The sequence below is a fragment of the Neodiprion virginianus genome, chromosome 5 (assembly GCF_021901495.1).
Source record: "Neodiprion virginianus isolate iyNeoVirg1 chromosome 5, iyNeoVirg1.1, whole genome shotgun sequence".
Lineage (NCBI taxonomy): Eukaryota > Metazoa > Arthropoda > Insecta > Hymenoptera > Diprionidae > Neodiprion > Neodiprion virginianus.
Genome location: NC_060881.1, coordinates 5,984,369 through 6,000,180, shown reverse-complemented (window position 1 = coordinate 6,000,180; position 15,812 = coordinate 5,984,369). Strand labels below are relative to the sequence as shown.

Genomic DNA, 15,812 nt, shown 5'->3' with positions numbered 1-15,812 from the left:
TGTGGCAGGTAAAGCTGTTATACGTCCATTCAAAACGATGAAATACGTGTTATTTTTTATCTTGGCTGTAACGTTCGTTATACCGAACATGGAATTGCCTTATTTCTTACACTCTTCTATAATCCAAGGAACCAATAGAATTTATTCGATACATTTCTAATTTTCTTTCATTGCAAGTGAGTTTTATTTTGCATCCAGCACAAATTTCTACGGGGTATCCAGGAATATCTTATACCATAATTATAAAATTAGACGCTTGACTATCGATGGGCTTCAATTTTTAAGTAAATGAATTGGCAAATATTGTATTTTCATATCACGCAAATTAGATAAGGCAATAAATTCATTTGATATAACGATAGATAGAAAGGTAGTGTACGATGTACGTATATGTTCCATTATGCAAGGCATGTGTTATAGTTTTCCAACGCGTCTTGCACGTTGTGCGAAATTGCAGCTACTTTGAAAGCGACTTCTTGGAATAATCCCCATGTTTCGTTTGTGCAGTGACTTTGAATTAGATCAGACTGACTGAGCACTTCGGCAACGGCAATCTTGTAGTTAGTCAAGGCTATGGAAGTCAGAACCTGTGGATAGAGAACAATAAAATGATGTTAACATCCGCATGCAATCTTGTTGATTTTTGCCGTCAATTCACCTGGTTACGAATTTGTGTTCCAACAACGTTGAAATACAACCTAGCGTTACTCCAGCCGGATAGGAACATTCCAGTAATGTACCCATACACTCTAGTGAAAACCGAGTCTGCTGTTTCTACCCAATGGAGAAACAAATCAGCCGCTGAATGCTCCTTGTCATTGGAAAGCGGGATAGTTACTTGTTCCGCAGGTAAATCGGGTAGAGCCTGTGATGGTTGAAATTTCGATAGTTATTCAATCCATATGCAATGGAAGATTGAAGAATTGTTTAGTATTTGAATACGAAACAGAATATTGTGCAACAAGTACGAAGAGTAGGCGATTTCCGACAAGTGTAAAGTTTGCGACGCGAGCCGAAGCGAGCGCTGTAATCACATTAGTCAGATATCGGCCAACTTCACATATGATATACGTCATTTTTTCTAACATCTGTCAAGGAAAGTTTTATTTGAGAAGCAACGTAGGTGCCACTGACAGCGGATGAAGTTAGGGTTGAGTAATATAAGCTCGATGAAACAGCGTGCAAATCGAGGGCTTTAGTCGTGCACGTGTGCCAACGTCCTCTTATCGCACTTTCGTAAATGGGGCACCTGACGCACGCTCCAGAGGTTTCGCAAATAGAACTTTCTGAACAGGTTTTGGTAGAAAAATATTCGTTCCCTTACCGCCAATTTGACGTCCACGTTTCCAGGAAGTAGATTCAAAAATACGTTAACCTGTCCAATCAGCGATATCAAACCTTCTTCCATACTGGTCTCTGTCTCTTTAAGGTTCCCAATGGATAAGATCGCTCCTCTTAACACATTAGAGCAACTTTTAACAGCCTTGATCAGTTGATGACCTGTCTGATCAGCCTGTCGATTGTACAAGAAAAAAAAGAATAACAATTATATAAAGATACTCGTCGTCGTGGCTTCTTGAAGTGAACGATCTGCCTCTAAATCTGTACCTATTTAACGGTAAATCGAATCAGTCACACGATGCTGAATTATCATACCTGAAGGTATACATTGAGGAAAAGTGACTCGATGTATGACATTACGTCATTCGTGTATTTCATTCCAAATTTGCACGCTGAGCGATCATGATACTCGATAGTCGGTGTTGGAAAACTTTCAGCACCCGCCGCATATGCAGAGGTCAGCAATTCGAAGTCCACCCCATAAACGGGCTCTGAAAAACAGTAGCAGCGAGTATCAGACGTATTGTGTTATTTGCTTCGCTGTTGCGAGCGATGAAAATGGATGATATTTTTTGATCGAATAGCCAAAATGCTTACCGCACATCTGTCCAGAACATATTGTAGACGAGAGTCCAAGACACAATATCGCCAGGCACCACCTCATATTTTTTAAAATATATGTCGTACCGTATATCGTATCGTAAACATATATCATACTAGCGGTCAGCGTCAAATAATCTGAACCTTATATACTTGACGAGCAATGGTATTGGCGAAAAGGATTGTTGATCTTTCAAAAAAGAGGTGTTACCTCTGGCATAATATCGTAAACCTACATGGATAGACTCTGAACAAGTGTCATCATTTCTCGTCTCGGCAATGTGTTTAAATAAACAATGGTCACGACAGAACGACAATATTTTCCAAATTAACTGTTTTTACAACAGAAACTCCAACACCTTGGTATAATTTATAAACATTTATTGTCATTTTACTGTACTCTTTATCTACAATTCTACACGCGCAATGCATTCCAAACGGTGATATTTTTATCATTATTTACTCTTGTTATAATTATTATTTAATAATGTTTTTACCCTTGAAGATGAACGGATCATTTCATCGATAGACTTTATTGTATGCAACCGCTGGATCACGTTACGAAACACTCAAATGTCGGTAAGCTGCAACCCACTCTTATCGATGAACATCAACTTATCGACCTGACACCCTGGATCATTTGACGATCAGATGAATCACCCAACGACTGCAACTGGCAAAGATGTTGCTAGGATTTTATGCCGACAACAAAACATCTATCATCCCATTTCGATAGAATAGAACACGTCATTGTCGATGTAGTGCCCGCAATGCAGATCGTGCATCGATTTGCTACAATCGTAGGTGACGCCAGGTTATCATTCAATTTTTTGTGCACACAATCAGCCCCATAACGTTGACGCTATTTAGTACAGGCTATAATTATGGTTATTCAATGCGGGAGAGTACAATTCATTATGTGCTTGTAGATGCTGCTTGTATGTGCGCTAACACCATCAGTAACAATTTCACGTATAGTCGATAATATACACCGACGCAAGTTCGGATGTACGGATATGTGCGTACAAAATATCACCATAAATCAGTCGTCAAATGTACATGTGTGAGTCAAGACTTTATAATGTGCATATTGGAATATAATCCAGCAACGCGCCTCGGTTTCATACGAAAGTAGGACAGACTTTGTATTGTTACTTAAAACTTCGTCCATGTGTTTGCTCCGATAAGCATTACTCATGCGATACTCCGACGGTTTTCAAAGTTCTTTAAAAATTGTTCAAAATTAAGCTTGACATTTAATTAAAAATCTTACACATCAACGCGGAACAAGAAAACAAATTTGCTGAAGATCTATTATCGCAGGGATGTATTTACCATATCGATGTAACACATGTTTAGTTGAAAATTAATATGCATTTATTCGTTACATTTCGATTATGTTCACATCATGAAGTGATACATCTTCTGCTAATTGATACGAAGTATTCGGAAAAGTTGGACTTCAACACTGCTCATATAGAATATTTTTTCCGCAGAGGGTAGCAGTTTTATTTATTTATGCTTTTCTCAAACTACACACCTTTAATATGTATTGTAAGCGACGAGCGGAATTTGACCAGCTACGAGGCAGGGATGGCATAATCGGTATGCAGGTGAAGCAGGTGATCATTCCACCTGCTGTTCAACAGTTTGCGTGTTCTTCGTGTCAGTCGCCTTGTTTCTATATTACGTTACCTGTGACGATATAAGGATATTACGATATTCCATGCACATACATTTGAGAACTTAGACGCAACTGAAATGTACATGTATATTTTCCAACGTTACAACGTTAACAATGGGGTCTCATCGCTGTCTTATTTCTACACGTGAGACCACCGTGGCCTCTGTTTGGTAACATATTCGACTAATTTACCAGATGTTTCGTGATCAACCTGCCAACTACGTATGTACAAATATAGGTATATATTTGTATATATATATATTTAAGATACATACAAGAAACTAAAGTGGCCTTATAGATTTCGTTGTCGAAAAATATGAGAAATAAAAATGTGACGAAACTGAGAGGAAATATAATCGCAGTTTCAATTACACTTCGAAGCGATATACACGTTTCTTCGTTTGAAATCGGCTGTACAAATCATGAATATTTTTGTTACAGCGTGTAAAGTTTCGGATAAAATTTTTATTCGTTATACTTATGAAGAGGCGATCGGTGCCTGGCAGATTCTGAACAATCACACGTATCTCAAAAGAAAAGTATGCGGCACCGGATGATAAAACGTAATATTAATAAAAAATTACTGTCAGATACGATGTACAATGTAAACCAGCCGAGTGAAATCTTCTGTCGCAATCGGTTACAATATGTTAATTTTTTGACGTAGCTCGTAATAGTTTCCGCTACTTTTTTTCTCACTCTGTCTCGTTTTTTTTTTTCTCCTTCTCTGCACAGGACAATGTGTCAGTCGGTGCTCTTAAATGGATGACGTCATTATTCAAAAAAAAAAAAATTTCTCACACACATTCAAGTCCGTGAAAAATGTACGGTCATTCTTCTAATGTAATGTACGTATAATTCTATTGTGGCAGGTATATCTGTTCCTGTTTTTGTTTATTCAAGACCGGAATTAATCCACGCCGCATTCAAGCACTGAGAAAAATTTCATTTGTTATATTAACTAGAAAAATTGAGTGAAACAGGTATCGTTAAAAAAACTGTTCGAATATTGTTGGAATTACGAAAAACGAGGTACGCCTAAGCATTTTGCACTATCGTCGATCCTTTTTTGGTAATTGCAACGGAAAATCAGTTTCCGAGGTTCACTCTACTTTTTTAGTTAAACGAGGCTTTAACGTCAATTTATTCTTGCACAAGCATTAAATTTCCGCAATAGTTGCAAGAAAATATAGTAATAGTACTAGACGTTCCAGCAACAGCTAGAAAACCAATTTTTATTTTCTACCTAGAAGTATATTTTTCGATTGTGGTAAAAAATAAAAATAGTCAAGGACTGAGCGGTGACCGGAACTAAAAGTTTCTCTCAGTGTGTACGGCGAAATAGCGCGAACTGCGAGACTGCTGTTGAAAATGTACATAATTCTTATAAATTCAGCCTAACACGTAATTCGAGTTGCTTTCTCAACTCTTTAGCTCTACTTATCACTATCAACCGTTCCTATTCGGTTATCGCAGCGATGCGATAACCGCTGCTAATTAAAAGCACCAGTTCAAGTTGGTGTTGTGACGGAAATAAGCGAGCAGCTCACAAATGGTACAACTTGTAAAATAAATTAGTTGCAGCAGAGAAGTAATTTATTTCGCGTGAAATCAGCTCGCTTTTATAGCAATCTTATACCGGCAAACAATCGGTCTTTTCTTCTCGAATGCTGCATGCTCGCATTTATAAAGCATTGGGTGATACAAAAATCGAGGAATAACTTGGCGATAGACTGCAGACGTCTCGTAATCGCGAAATTCGTGATCACCTTGGTAATTGGCGAAGGCGAAAAAATGGTGAGAAATAATGGCAAAACCGATACACCGTGCATCCAGGTCAGTGCAGCCAACGCGCTTTTAAAACCTGGATAAATGACACACACGACGAATCGTACGCAAGTAAATACGGTTACTGAATATTCTTACGCCGGCGCAGGTTTTCGCCGAGAAGGTCTACTATTTTAAGCGCGTCAGTCACGAGGATTGAATCCCCGAGGAACCACGCTTCGCTTCCTCGGCACTCGACGAGCGGTCTAACTTCTATCTTAACTATTCCGATACAGCCGCCCTCCGAGAAGTCGGTTACAAGTCGTGGAACACGAAGGATTGTCAGATTCGCAATGTCGTTTGGCTGGTGTTGAGCATCGTGAGTGGTGAAAAAATAACGAGTCTGAAGCTATCGTCGAGTTGTGCAAAATGGCGGATGCTTGTCGCGATCGATATAGCGTCGGGTCTTTTGCGTAGACGAAAAGGCCGGCAAATAAAACGTCTCGCCGGAAATCAGCTGAATATTTCCTCGTGCAATCGAGCAGCATAGGAGAAATAAAGACCGAGCTGCCGATATTCCAAGGAATCATTCCGAAGGATTAAATAATCCCGGAGAACGGATGGACTGGATTTTGCTCGTATCGTAGTCGCGAATCATCGAACGAGGTAGAGAGGCAACAGTAATTCCCCTCTTCTTGACAACCGAACTTTACACTTAGCAGGTTTGTTGATGATCACGTTGTGTGACTCATTGTCAGATTGTAATCCCTCGGATTTCGGTGTCAATGATAGCAAGTTCGGAAATAAGTCAGACTCGATAATTTCAGAATACAGAATGTAAGTGAATGAAAGTTACAATCAGTTGCTCTTATCGCGCGTGATATGTTATAATGGACGAGATTGAAGTTAGTAACGTTATCGTAACGAAAGATTGGAAACAAAATCACTATTTTCTTATTTTTACAATGACTTCGAAGTAACTAAATTTCAAAATTTAAGTATGTTTTGTTTTATTACGGTTTGACGACGATTTTTGAATCGCTGCGATGAAGTTACTAACTTCAACGTGGTTATGTTGAATATGTCGGATTTGTGTGAATGTGAGGGTAGCATATAGGTAAGTAGATTTTTGTACACAGTTGACCGTTTAACTGAAATGTGGGATCTTTCGTGCTCGCCTGAGTTCTCACTCTGTGTATATTTTTTACACAAGAAGGCACGCGGCTTGGCACTGAATAAATAATTAAGTGAACAAACTATTGGATCTTAGTTCAGAAGCCTCAAAAAAGTTGCTTGAATTGTTTCAGAATTTTTGAAGTGCCTTAAAGGATAAAAATAAAGGCAGGGTGCAAAAAACCCCATGTTTCATTTTACGTGTAAAGAAAAAGGTTAGTAGATATTGTAACTTTGTTGTACAATTTGTTTTTCTTCTAGAATCGGTATAAACCATAAAGATTGTACAAACATGGTTTAAAAGACATGATTTTGAAGAACCGATCTCATTCACATTTTTTTTTTTTTTTTGCTTGCTTCTATTATTGTATAAATGAGTGCATTTATTTATTCATACTTTAAGATCGCGTGATTAAGAGAGAGCTGATTAGTTTCTAACTCAGGATTAATCATAAACGCGTTTACAGATGGCACGAAAAATTGGCTGCATAGGAAAATGTACAATCGGCTTGTCACTCGAAGACCTCAGTCGGATCACGCAAAACATTGAACAAACATTGAGCGATCCGACCGGGAGATATATACTGAGGAAGTACCTGATACAGGGTGGACGACGCGATGATCTAGCCTGTCTCGATTATTACGAGACGTGTAGCAGGATCGTCTCCAAGGAGGAATCCTCGGTGTGAGTATCTATGACAATCTGTTGTACGAAACGGTCATTGTGATCGGTTAAAGTAACTGCTGAAAGCCTTGATGCGACGCAGTTTTGTCTCGAATGATTCCCCACCTCGAAAACCGTTGCTTAAGATTAAAATCTTGTCGCTTAGGTCGGCTAATTTCTTGTGTCGCTTTAATTCCATCGAATTTGATCGTAGATCTCCGACGAACAGCCCGAGCGAAGAATTTACCGAGAAATATGTCTCGGCGACATACGAAGCGGCGGAACTTGACGGGATACCGGAAATCACTTTAGCGTTGCTGGAGCGTTTTTCTGAGGCTCAGAACGGCGGACAGCGGGACGTTATGCTGGAAGTCCTCAAGGATGCGATGACTTGCGCGTCTGATCATCTCCGGAAATCGCATACCGCGTTTTCGCGATACGCACAACAGCCTTGTCCGAGAACCAAATGACATCCGGAGACTGAATTGCGGGCGAAATATTAATCATCGGCCGTGCTGAGAGGATTCGGATCGCAGGTTTTACTGTTTCGAAACAGGGGTTCGTCTCGTCGTGAATATAAGTGATGAGTGATAAGTCCTCGCAGATGTTCAACCAGACACAAAATGATACTCGCGCTATTGTCGGTGCCATCCGATCAATTATCGAAGGAAGTGACTTTTTAGCGAACTGCAGAATTGTTTGAATGTATAATGCGTTACGAATACACGTTCAGGAAACCCGTCTATTCTTTACGTTTGTAAAATACTAAACTGCCGATAAACATATTTTCTACATTCGTTGTTTATAATCCTGGTGCATTTAATTTTACAATCTATAAATCTACGATTCTCAATGAACTGTGAGTATCTCTGGCTACTCGTACCTTTGGCGGAAAGGATATGCGAGCCATAAAAATGGCACAAGGTAAAGACGAGCCACGGAAATTTGTTTATCACATTTCAATAGCACTATAAAACTGGTCCGAATTTATTTCGTTGAACAAACGACCGGAACCTAGGTAACCAAAGTCGTGAATTCTGTGAGAAAAATACTCCAAAGTATTAACATTGTAAGGTAATATCAAAAAAAAAATATATGTATGTGGTTCTGATTCGTCTGGCACGTTTTTGGAATCTTGAATAAACGACGCGTTTTATGTTGTGATTACCGTTGTAGAATTTATGATGTAAAATGTAGAAAAAAACTGCGTCTCAGACTCGATTACTGGCTGAAAGTATAAGAAATCGACACATGTACAATTTTGAAAAAAACAAAAGAAAAAAGTACAATAAAGTTTCTACTTGTAGTTCTTGACACGCCTCGTATTATTGAATCAGATAAAATTATCGGTAACCATTCTCGCAATCCCCGCATTTACTCTTTCCTTCCGTTATCCAGTTGTAACCATCGGCAGGTGCTGCTGTATTTCTTTAATGCGGTGGCGTCTTGAACCGTGAGAAAAGCGCCGGCGGTCGGTACACGTGGAACTTTGAATCAAATTGCCAGTTGATTCAAGTGTTGCTAGCTTATCATTTTTACTCACATGTATATGTATACTTGTAATAACTCAAAAGACGCTAATTTTACGCAGAATTATAATTACTGTGGATTTCGAGAGTTCGTTGATTTGTTCCATTTACTAAAGCAGAAATTTTTGATTAGTCAGATTGTTCAAATGGGCCCCTTAGTAGTTTGACGTCAAAGTTCGAAAAATAATCATAGTCCATTCTCTAGATTTCTGGAATTTCTAATTTTCGTCAATCAAATACAAAATATCAGTAAAACCAGATGCCTTGGATGACCTATCCCAAAAACGCTCAGCGGATCAACAATATCGAAGACACTTTCACTTATGTTTCACGTATGTTGTATTATGTACTCTATCACGAATAATTGGTCTTGTTCAACTCACGGTCTTTAATAAACGTGAAACGCACACTGTAACTTTATTGTTAGACGAATAGATCGAAACGCGTGATCAGAATCACCGATTGAGTCTGCAACCACGTATAATGATCGTACTTCGACGATTAATTAGTTGGACAATAAAAGACGAAGATTAAAATCAATGAAATAACGGTGTCGTAATCGGTTATAGGGCTGTAAGTAGATTGCCCAATTTTTTTTTACCTATTGCCACTTATACACGTTCGAGTCAATTTGATTCTTATACATTGGAAAATATCCACTGAGCAATTTAGTTCTAAATTGTTATTATTTACCGCAGTTGTTGCAATCGTTGAGAGGGGAATGGGTTTGATCCAGGTAGATAGACAGAGAAGGCAAGAGATTTTATAAAATACATATATATATATATATATATATTTTTTTTTATTTTTTATTAGGTCATGCTTAGAATGTATATATATATGTACATATATTACAGTTGTAGCGATACATAATTCACTTTCTTTTTCTATTTATTTTTATTTTCCTCTGCTTTTTCCCCCCCTTTCTTTTATCTCTTTTACTTTTACATAGTAATATTATTACAACAACATGACTGAAGATTCAGGGCAACAATATAATATATCAATATTATATCCATATTTACACACATGAATTATATCAACTTATTTACATTATATACGCTTATAAACTTACATTTCATATACATATATGTTAATGTTAATAATTTATTTCTATTCTCGCTATGCCTCAAGACCATTTATGTCTTTGTCTTATTACAATATTTTTACATATGCATGTGTACGTATACATATGTATATCGTAGCCACGTAGCGTAGTTTTTGGTATACAAGTTATGCAACGCAATGTGTTTTACAGTTTTACTAAACGACTTAAAAACTAAATTCGTTTTTTTAAACACGTTTTTTTTTTTTTTTGTTTTTTTTTTTTCTCTCCCCTTAGTTCACTTGATTTTCAACTTTTCTCTCGCGCAGAGAATATACTACAGACACATTGATATAGACGCTTATGCAGGCAACTTATATTTACGTAATTAATCGTACATTTAGGTACATATTCTTTATTCGTTCAATTTTTTCAAATACGGATGGAAGAGAGAAGATTTACGTTCATTTACAGTTTGATTCTATTAAAGAATTTACAGAACAAAGATAGGTAGGATAGACCCAGGCGTATTTTAAAGTATATTTAGGCGTTTTCTCGACAAATTTCAACATTGCACACGTAAATATGTATAAGTATTACGTCTAGCGTAGAGGTGTATTATAGACAGGGAGGGGGAAAGAGAGAGAGAGAAAGAGTTCAAGGTTTAGGAAAGATTTTTTTTTTTTGATCCATCGTATCAGACGGAAATGATATTTATCTTGGGGCAACGGACGATGAAACGATGAAGTATAAAAATGTAAAGAAAATATCTGGCAATTATGCAACCGTCGAAAGCTCTCGTTACACATTAATCAAGTATTTTTTTGAAGAACACAATAAATTTAAAAAATACATTGAAGTACGAATAATTTGTACAAAAATTATAACCCTTGACCCGCTTTTTGTACGAAACGTTGACGTTGTACACAGAGGTGAGAAAGTACAATGGAATGAATCGAGATCTGTATAAGAGTTTGTCCAACAATCATTTTTGTTTTCGCCTGCTGGTAGAAAAATATCGCAAGGTAGAACGTATCTAAAACATGCCAATTAAGGTCAAGTGAGCGCGGTTAAAAAAATTACCAGAAGGGAAAAAGTAAAAGAAATATCTCTCCCCTCGAGTGTAATTTTACGTTGGTGAGTCAAGTATCGTTATTATTATCACTATTATTATTATTATTATTATTATTATTATTATTATTATTATTATTATTATTATTATTATTATTATTATTATTATTATTATTGTTATTATTATTATTATTGTTATTATTATTAGAGACAAATATTGGGGTAACTCGTTATTCCGTTTTCATTTGCTCGTTACCTTTTTTTCTTTTTTCTTTTTTTTTCTATGAGGATTAGTTTTTCGGAAGTGGGTTATATGTATAAAGGTAATTAGGAACTAGTACATCGTCTGTGCATCTCTTAATTACATTAATTTAATGATTATTTACATTTTAATTCCGTGGTGTTATTTCGGGGGTATTAATTAACCTCTACGCGTTGAAAGAAAATCTCTGCAATTTCTAGTTTAATATTGTAATATTGTTGGTTCAACTGATACGACATTTTTTGGAACACGTGAAAAAAGATGATAATTGACAATCAGGAAATATTGGACACGGGTCTTGACAATAAATCGTCACTAGAAAATAACTCCACGGGATCGCGATATGTAGGCACACAGCGGAGAAATTTTTTCCATACAAACACACACACACACACACACACATATATATATATATACCTATGTGTAATTATATATTATATTCACGTTTCACCGACACTGGATATTATATTCAATCATAATTATATTAACATACATGTAATAATAATTATTTTTATTATACATCTTCATTTTAACAATACACATTCCGATTATCGCATATGTATTGATGTGTATTTATTTATGTATAGTATGTAACTTACAGACTATATTTCCGCCAAGTAGGTCAGTAAAACCGAGTTTCATTGCGCAGGCTGCATCAGTCTCCCCATAAAGAATTTCTTTGTTCGAAGAATTCAGTTAAAATTTTCTTAACAATACAATGTAATATTACAACTTATCAATATCGTGCGTAAAAATTGACTCTTTTCACGTGGCGAACGGATGTTCGCACGAATAATTGTTGTTATCTTCATCTAGGTTATTCCTATTTTTAGAAATTAGTTATTTAGAAAAGAGAATTAAATCAGTAATGAAAAATGAGAATTGAAAACGAATAAGCAAAATACAAAGAAACAAAATTTCCTCGAGCCTGTTCGAACAAACTTTCGTCACACGTTCGCGAGTATTAGGTACTACGGCTAACGATAAGTGATTTGAATTCAAATCGTTCCCCTTTGAGCACAGGATTGCAGAATGAGACCCAATCGGTTACTTTTGAGATCCTCGATCGAGGCTCGTGACGTTCTAATTTCTTTTGCAGAGCAATATAGAAAATCAAATACAGCGGCAATGTCCCTAAGCTGTTGTAACGAGGTTGAGGACTCGAGTCCGAGGTTCTTGATCCGCCAGTGAACCTTTCGAGGCAGCGGTAAAAAGACCGATATCGTTACCTATCTCCATAAATTTCGTTCCTTTATGCAATCATTAATCACGATAAAGGATAATATTTAAACGAATTAGTGCAGCAGGAAGCCAGGAACGATTTTCGAAGCTTTAGGGTATTTATATATCTGAGAATCCATCGGTCTGCGCACGACTCGGTTAGTACATTTGGAACAAGAGCGTGATTATCGTAAAAATGCATGCATAGATCCCTTCCGAAATGATTATCAGGGGTGTTGGATAGCCGATTTAAAGCCAGTTACGCGTTAAATTACAATTTATTAATTACGCCCCTCGACACGATTCTTCCGTTCTCGACCTTGCAATTTTTCCTTCGATCATCTTCATACCCTGCTCTGTAGCTCACAGTCATTCGTGTGCTCGTATTTACCGAATAAACACGACTGTTGATTTATCGCAAGTTTCTTTCTAGATAGTCAAACGCCAGCGGATAACTCATCGGGCGAAGTCTACGTCAGGCGTCAAAGTCCAGCAAGATAACTATATATAACTTCCGTAGAGAACCGGAAAAGAGATAAATCCACACCGTGCTCTACAGGAAGAAATACGCATTCAAAGAACTTGATAAGTATGACGAGAATACAACCCGAGGTATTTGTAAGAAAGGAGGCAGTGGTTGAACCCGAAGCGATCTGACCGGAAATCTAATATCAGTGACGCAATTTCCTGCCGTTACGCCGCAGGAGAAACAACGAAGAAATAAAACAAGCGAAAAAAAAATCTGGAGTATCAAGTCATGTGAAAACAGTCCTCGTTGAGACACTTGAAAGGGCGGAGGAAAAGGGTAAGCTTACTTAAACGCAATTCTTTCTTTTCTTTCATATTATCACAATACTCATTATTAATATTATCGTTGTTGTTGTTGTTGTTATTATTATTATTAAGGGAAGAAAAATTTTAAAGGTGATATCATCCTGCAAACGCGTCAAACTCGGACGTTATCAATGCATCCGTTCGTACAAGGCAACGTCGTCGGCTTCCTGATCGGAATAGCTAACGTCATGCTCCCCTGGATCTATCCTCTGATAAACGTCGGCCATCCTCGGGGCGGTGGGCCTTATACTCGTCATCGGTATTCCCTCGATCGTCGAATTCTGAAGGATCGGCGCCGACACGGTCGGGGTACCGGCACTCGCACCTTTGCCAGGATCGTAGCCGGCCCTGTGCAACGAGACAGTGCCGTACTGCCAGCTGGTGTCCAAGCTGTGCTCCTCGGGATGATTGATCTTCACCTTGTTCCTCGTCCGACACCAGCATAACAGGACCAGGGTGAGTATCAGTATTAGGAAAACGATCACGGATGAGAGAATGACTAGCAGTATGTCGGGAGGTATGACGGTCTCCTCGATCGGTGAAATCTGCTTCCCGACCCCGGTTGCCGCCCAGTACTCCTCGAGGTTGTTGTAGAGGGTTTTGTTGGGCACGTAGTGGCTGCATTCGAGGGCCTTCATCTCCGTCCAAGTGCCGTTCTCCGAGCATCGCACCGCGTCGTGAGCGAGGGTGACATTCTCGAATATTCTGTAGAACACGATCTTGAAGTTGCAGTCGCAGACCCAGTCGTTGTAGAGGTGGGTCAGGCTGTGGATCGAGAATACCTTGTAGTCGATTACCTTGAAGTTGTTGTTGTTGATGTCTAGGACCTCGAGGTGGAGGAGAGGGGCGAATACCTCGTTGTCGAGTACCTCGAGCTGGTTGTTTGAGATGTTCAGGTACCTCAGTTTGAGGAGAAACTTGAAGGTGTTCAGCGGCAGGTTCTTCACGTCGGTGAACGAGATGTCGAGGTACTGGAGCTGGTTCGCCTCAAGGAACGATTCCTCGTCGCTCAACGTCAACGGGTTGTAGCTTAATATTAACTTAACGAGTAAATAACAGTAGGTGAACGTCCTGGGATTCAGCGACGTCAGCAGATTTCGTTCGAGGTTTATCGTTATCACCTTTTCCAGCTTCATAAATGCGTCGTACTCGATTTCGGCGATGCCGTTTGTCGCCATGTACAACACCTCCCAGTTCCTCTTAACGTGGAACGGCTCCCTGCTGAGCACGCTCAAGTTCGAATGCGTTATCTCGAGCGTGTGGCTGGCCTCCTCTTCGATATCAAGCAGGTAATTCTCCAAATCCGGTATCTGGACGTTGTAACACCGCGTAACGGCGTTGTAAACGTGACACGGAGGGCGCGGTTCGCTGGCTACAAAACCCCAGGCAAAACTCGCCCCCAAGATCAGGGCGAGGAACCCGAGAAGTTGTCGCACATACGGCATACTGTGTGCCGTTTAACCCGGAGCAGAGTCTCGCTACGTAGCGGCTAGGTTTCGGGGTAGCGAAATCATCGTAGTCGACGTTTCAATGTATCAATTATTTCTTCCTCGCATCTGAAACAAGAGTAGAAAAAGAGTTTGAATTAGGAACATTTTGTTGGTTTTCATTTGCCGTTTGTTTTGTTTATTTTTTTTTTTTTTTGTTATTAAAATACCCTGATGCAGTATTTGTTTTTCGGAATAGTGTTACATCAGCTACTACTATCACAATTAGTTGGAAAAATAACTATAAGGTATTAATTTGAGTGTGTTCGTGGATGCGTACGATTTCCTATACACACGTTTCGCAACTTTGGAACTAGGTGCTATTCAATTGACACGCGGCGAAGTTAATTACTCCGAGAATGAATTCCAAGTTACAGGGAATTGTCGCAAGTGTAGATGACGAAAGCGCATTAATGGGTTGACACGGGAGAATTCTAGCAGAAGAGAATTGCTAAGCGCTGCATTGTTTCTTTCCACATCCAAGACGCTCTTTAATCGTGTTAATTTATAATTGGCCAATTGTCTACACAGTTTGCCTCACTCCGAAGTGACGGGGAAACGCGTCTCTGGACAATTATTTTGTCTCCCTTTCTCGCGTCTGGGATGATGAGGGAGCAAAAGGGGTAAGTGTCGAGCTCTGCGTAGCTCTGGATTCTCTTTACTGCAGACACTGTGGACTCACCTATACACGACTCGTTTGCTTTCCCAGGACCCATTAGCGAATGTTCAAGTATCTGCTAATTATCGGGGAGAAGAGAATTAGTAGGCAGTAGTAGTTGCTACCACTCGCGCGTGCGTTCTGTTTGATAATGAACGAAGGAGATACTAGGAACTACACCGTGTTTGCAAGTGCCAAATACGACGGGCGCACCGTCCTATCCAAATAGGATAGCCACGAGCTTCACTGATTTGGTCAATCGCGGTGAAGTTGCCTGGATAAGATGAAACTTATACTGACGGTTATCACGAGTTGCTCTTTAATTGGTTCGGTCGAGCGAAATTAACTCTGTGCAAACAGTACGACTAGTTTGTATTTGCGCGTTTTCACCGTTCGTCTGTAATTTTCTCATTTTTCTGAACTCTGAGTGGTTCGAAGTCCGGTTGACGAGATATGAATACCTGGTCTTGCATATG

General features: G+C 38.9%; 3 protein-coding genes across 8 annotated transcripts in view; 1 reads left to right on the top strand and 2 right to left on the bottom strand.

Annotated features, from left to right (window-relative positions):
- Nucleotides 1–160: 160 nt before the first annotated feature.
- Nucleotides 161–2,076, bottom strand: LOC124305327 (uncharacterized). Its single transcript, XM_046764625.1, has 5 exons — nucleotides 1,939–2,076; nucleotides 1,657–1,832; nucleotides 1,325–1,513; nucleotides 659–865; nucleotides 161–587 (listed from the first exon to the last, which is right to left on the bottom strand). Exons 1-5 carry the CDS (start codon nucleotides 2,054–2,056, stop codon nucleotides 399–401), a joined length of 879 nt encoding a protein of 292 aa, XP_046620581.1. The 5' UTR covers nucleotides 2,057–2,076; the 3' UTR covers nucleotides 161–398.
- Nucleotides 2,077–5,172: 3,096 nt separating this feature from the next.
- Nucleotides 5,173–10,867, top strand: LOC124305342 (uncharacterized). Its single transcript, XM_046764645.1, has 3 exons — nucleotides 5,173–6,114; nucleotides 7,033–7,250; nucleotides 7,444–10,867. The coding sequence occupies exons 2-3, from the start codon at nucleotides 7,033–7,035 to the stop codon at nucleotides 7,697–7,699; spliced, it is 474 nt and encodes a 157-aa protein (XP_046620601.1). The 5' UTR covers nucleotides 5,173–6,114; the 3' UTR covers nucleotides 7,700–10,867.
- A 1,916-nt stretch (nucleotides 10,868–12,783) lies between these two features.
- LOC124305324 (leucine-rich repeat-containing protein 15-like) overlaps nucleotides 12,784–15,812 on the bottom strand; it is a 117,070-nt gene continuing 114,041 nt past the window's right edge. For all 6 annotated transcript variants that reach the window (XM_046764620.1, XM_046764619.1, XM_046764621.1 and 3 more), the window contains one exon: nucleotides 12,784–14,747. In XM_046764620.1, the coding sequence (XP_046620576.1) occupies nucleotides 13,320–14,636 (1,317 nt within the window). In that variant the 5' untranslated portion in view covers nucleotides 14,637–14,747 and the 3' untranslated portion in view covers nucleotides 12,784–13,319. The remainder of the gene's footprint in view (nucleotides 14,748–15,812) is intronic.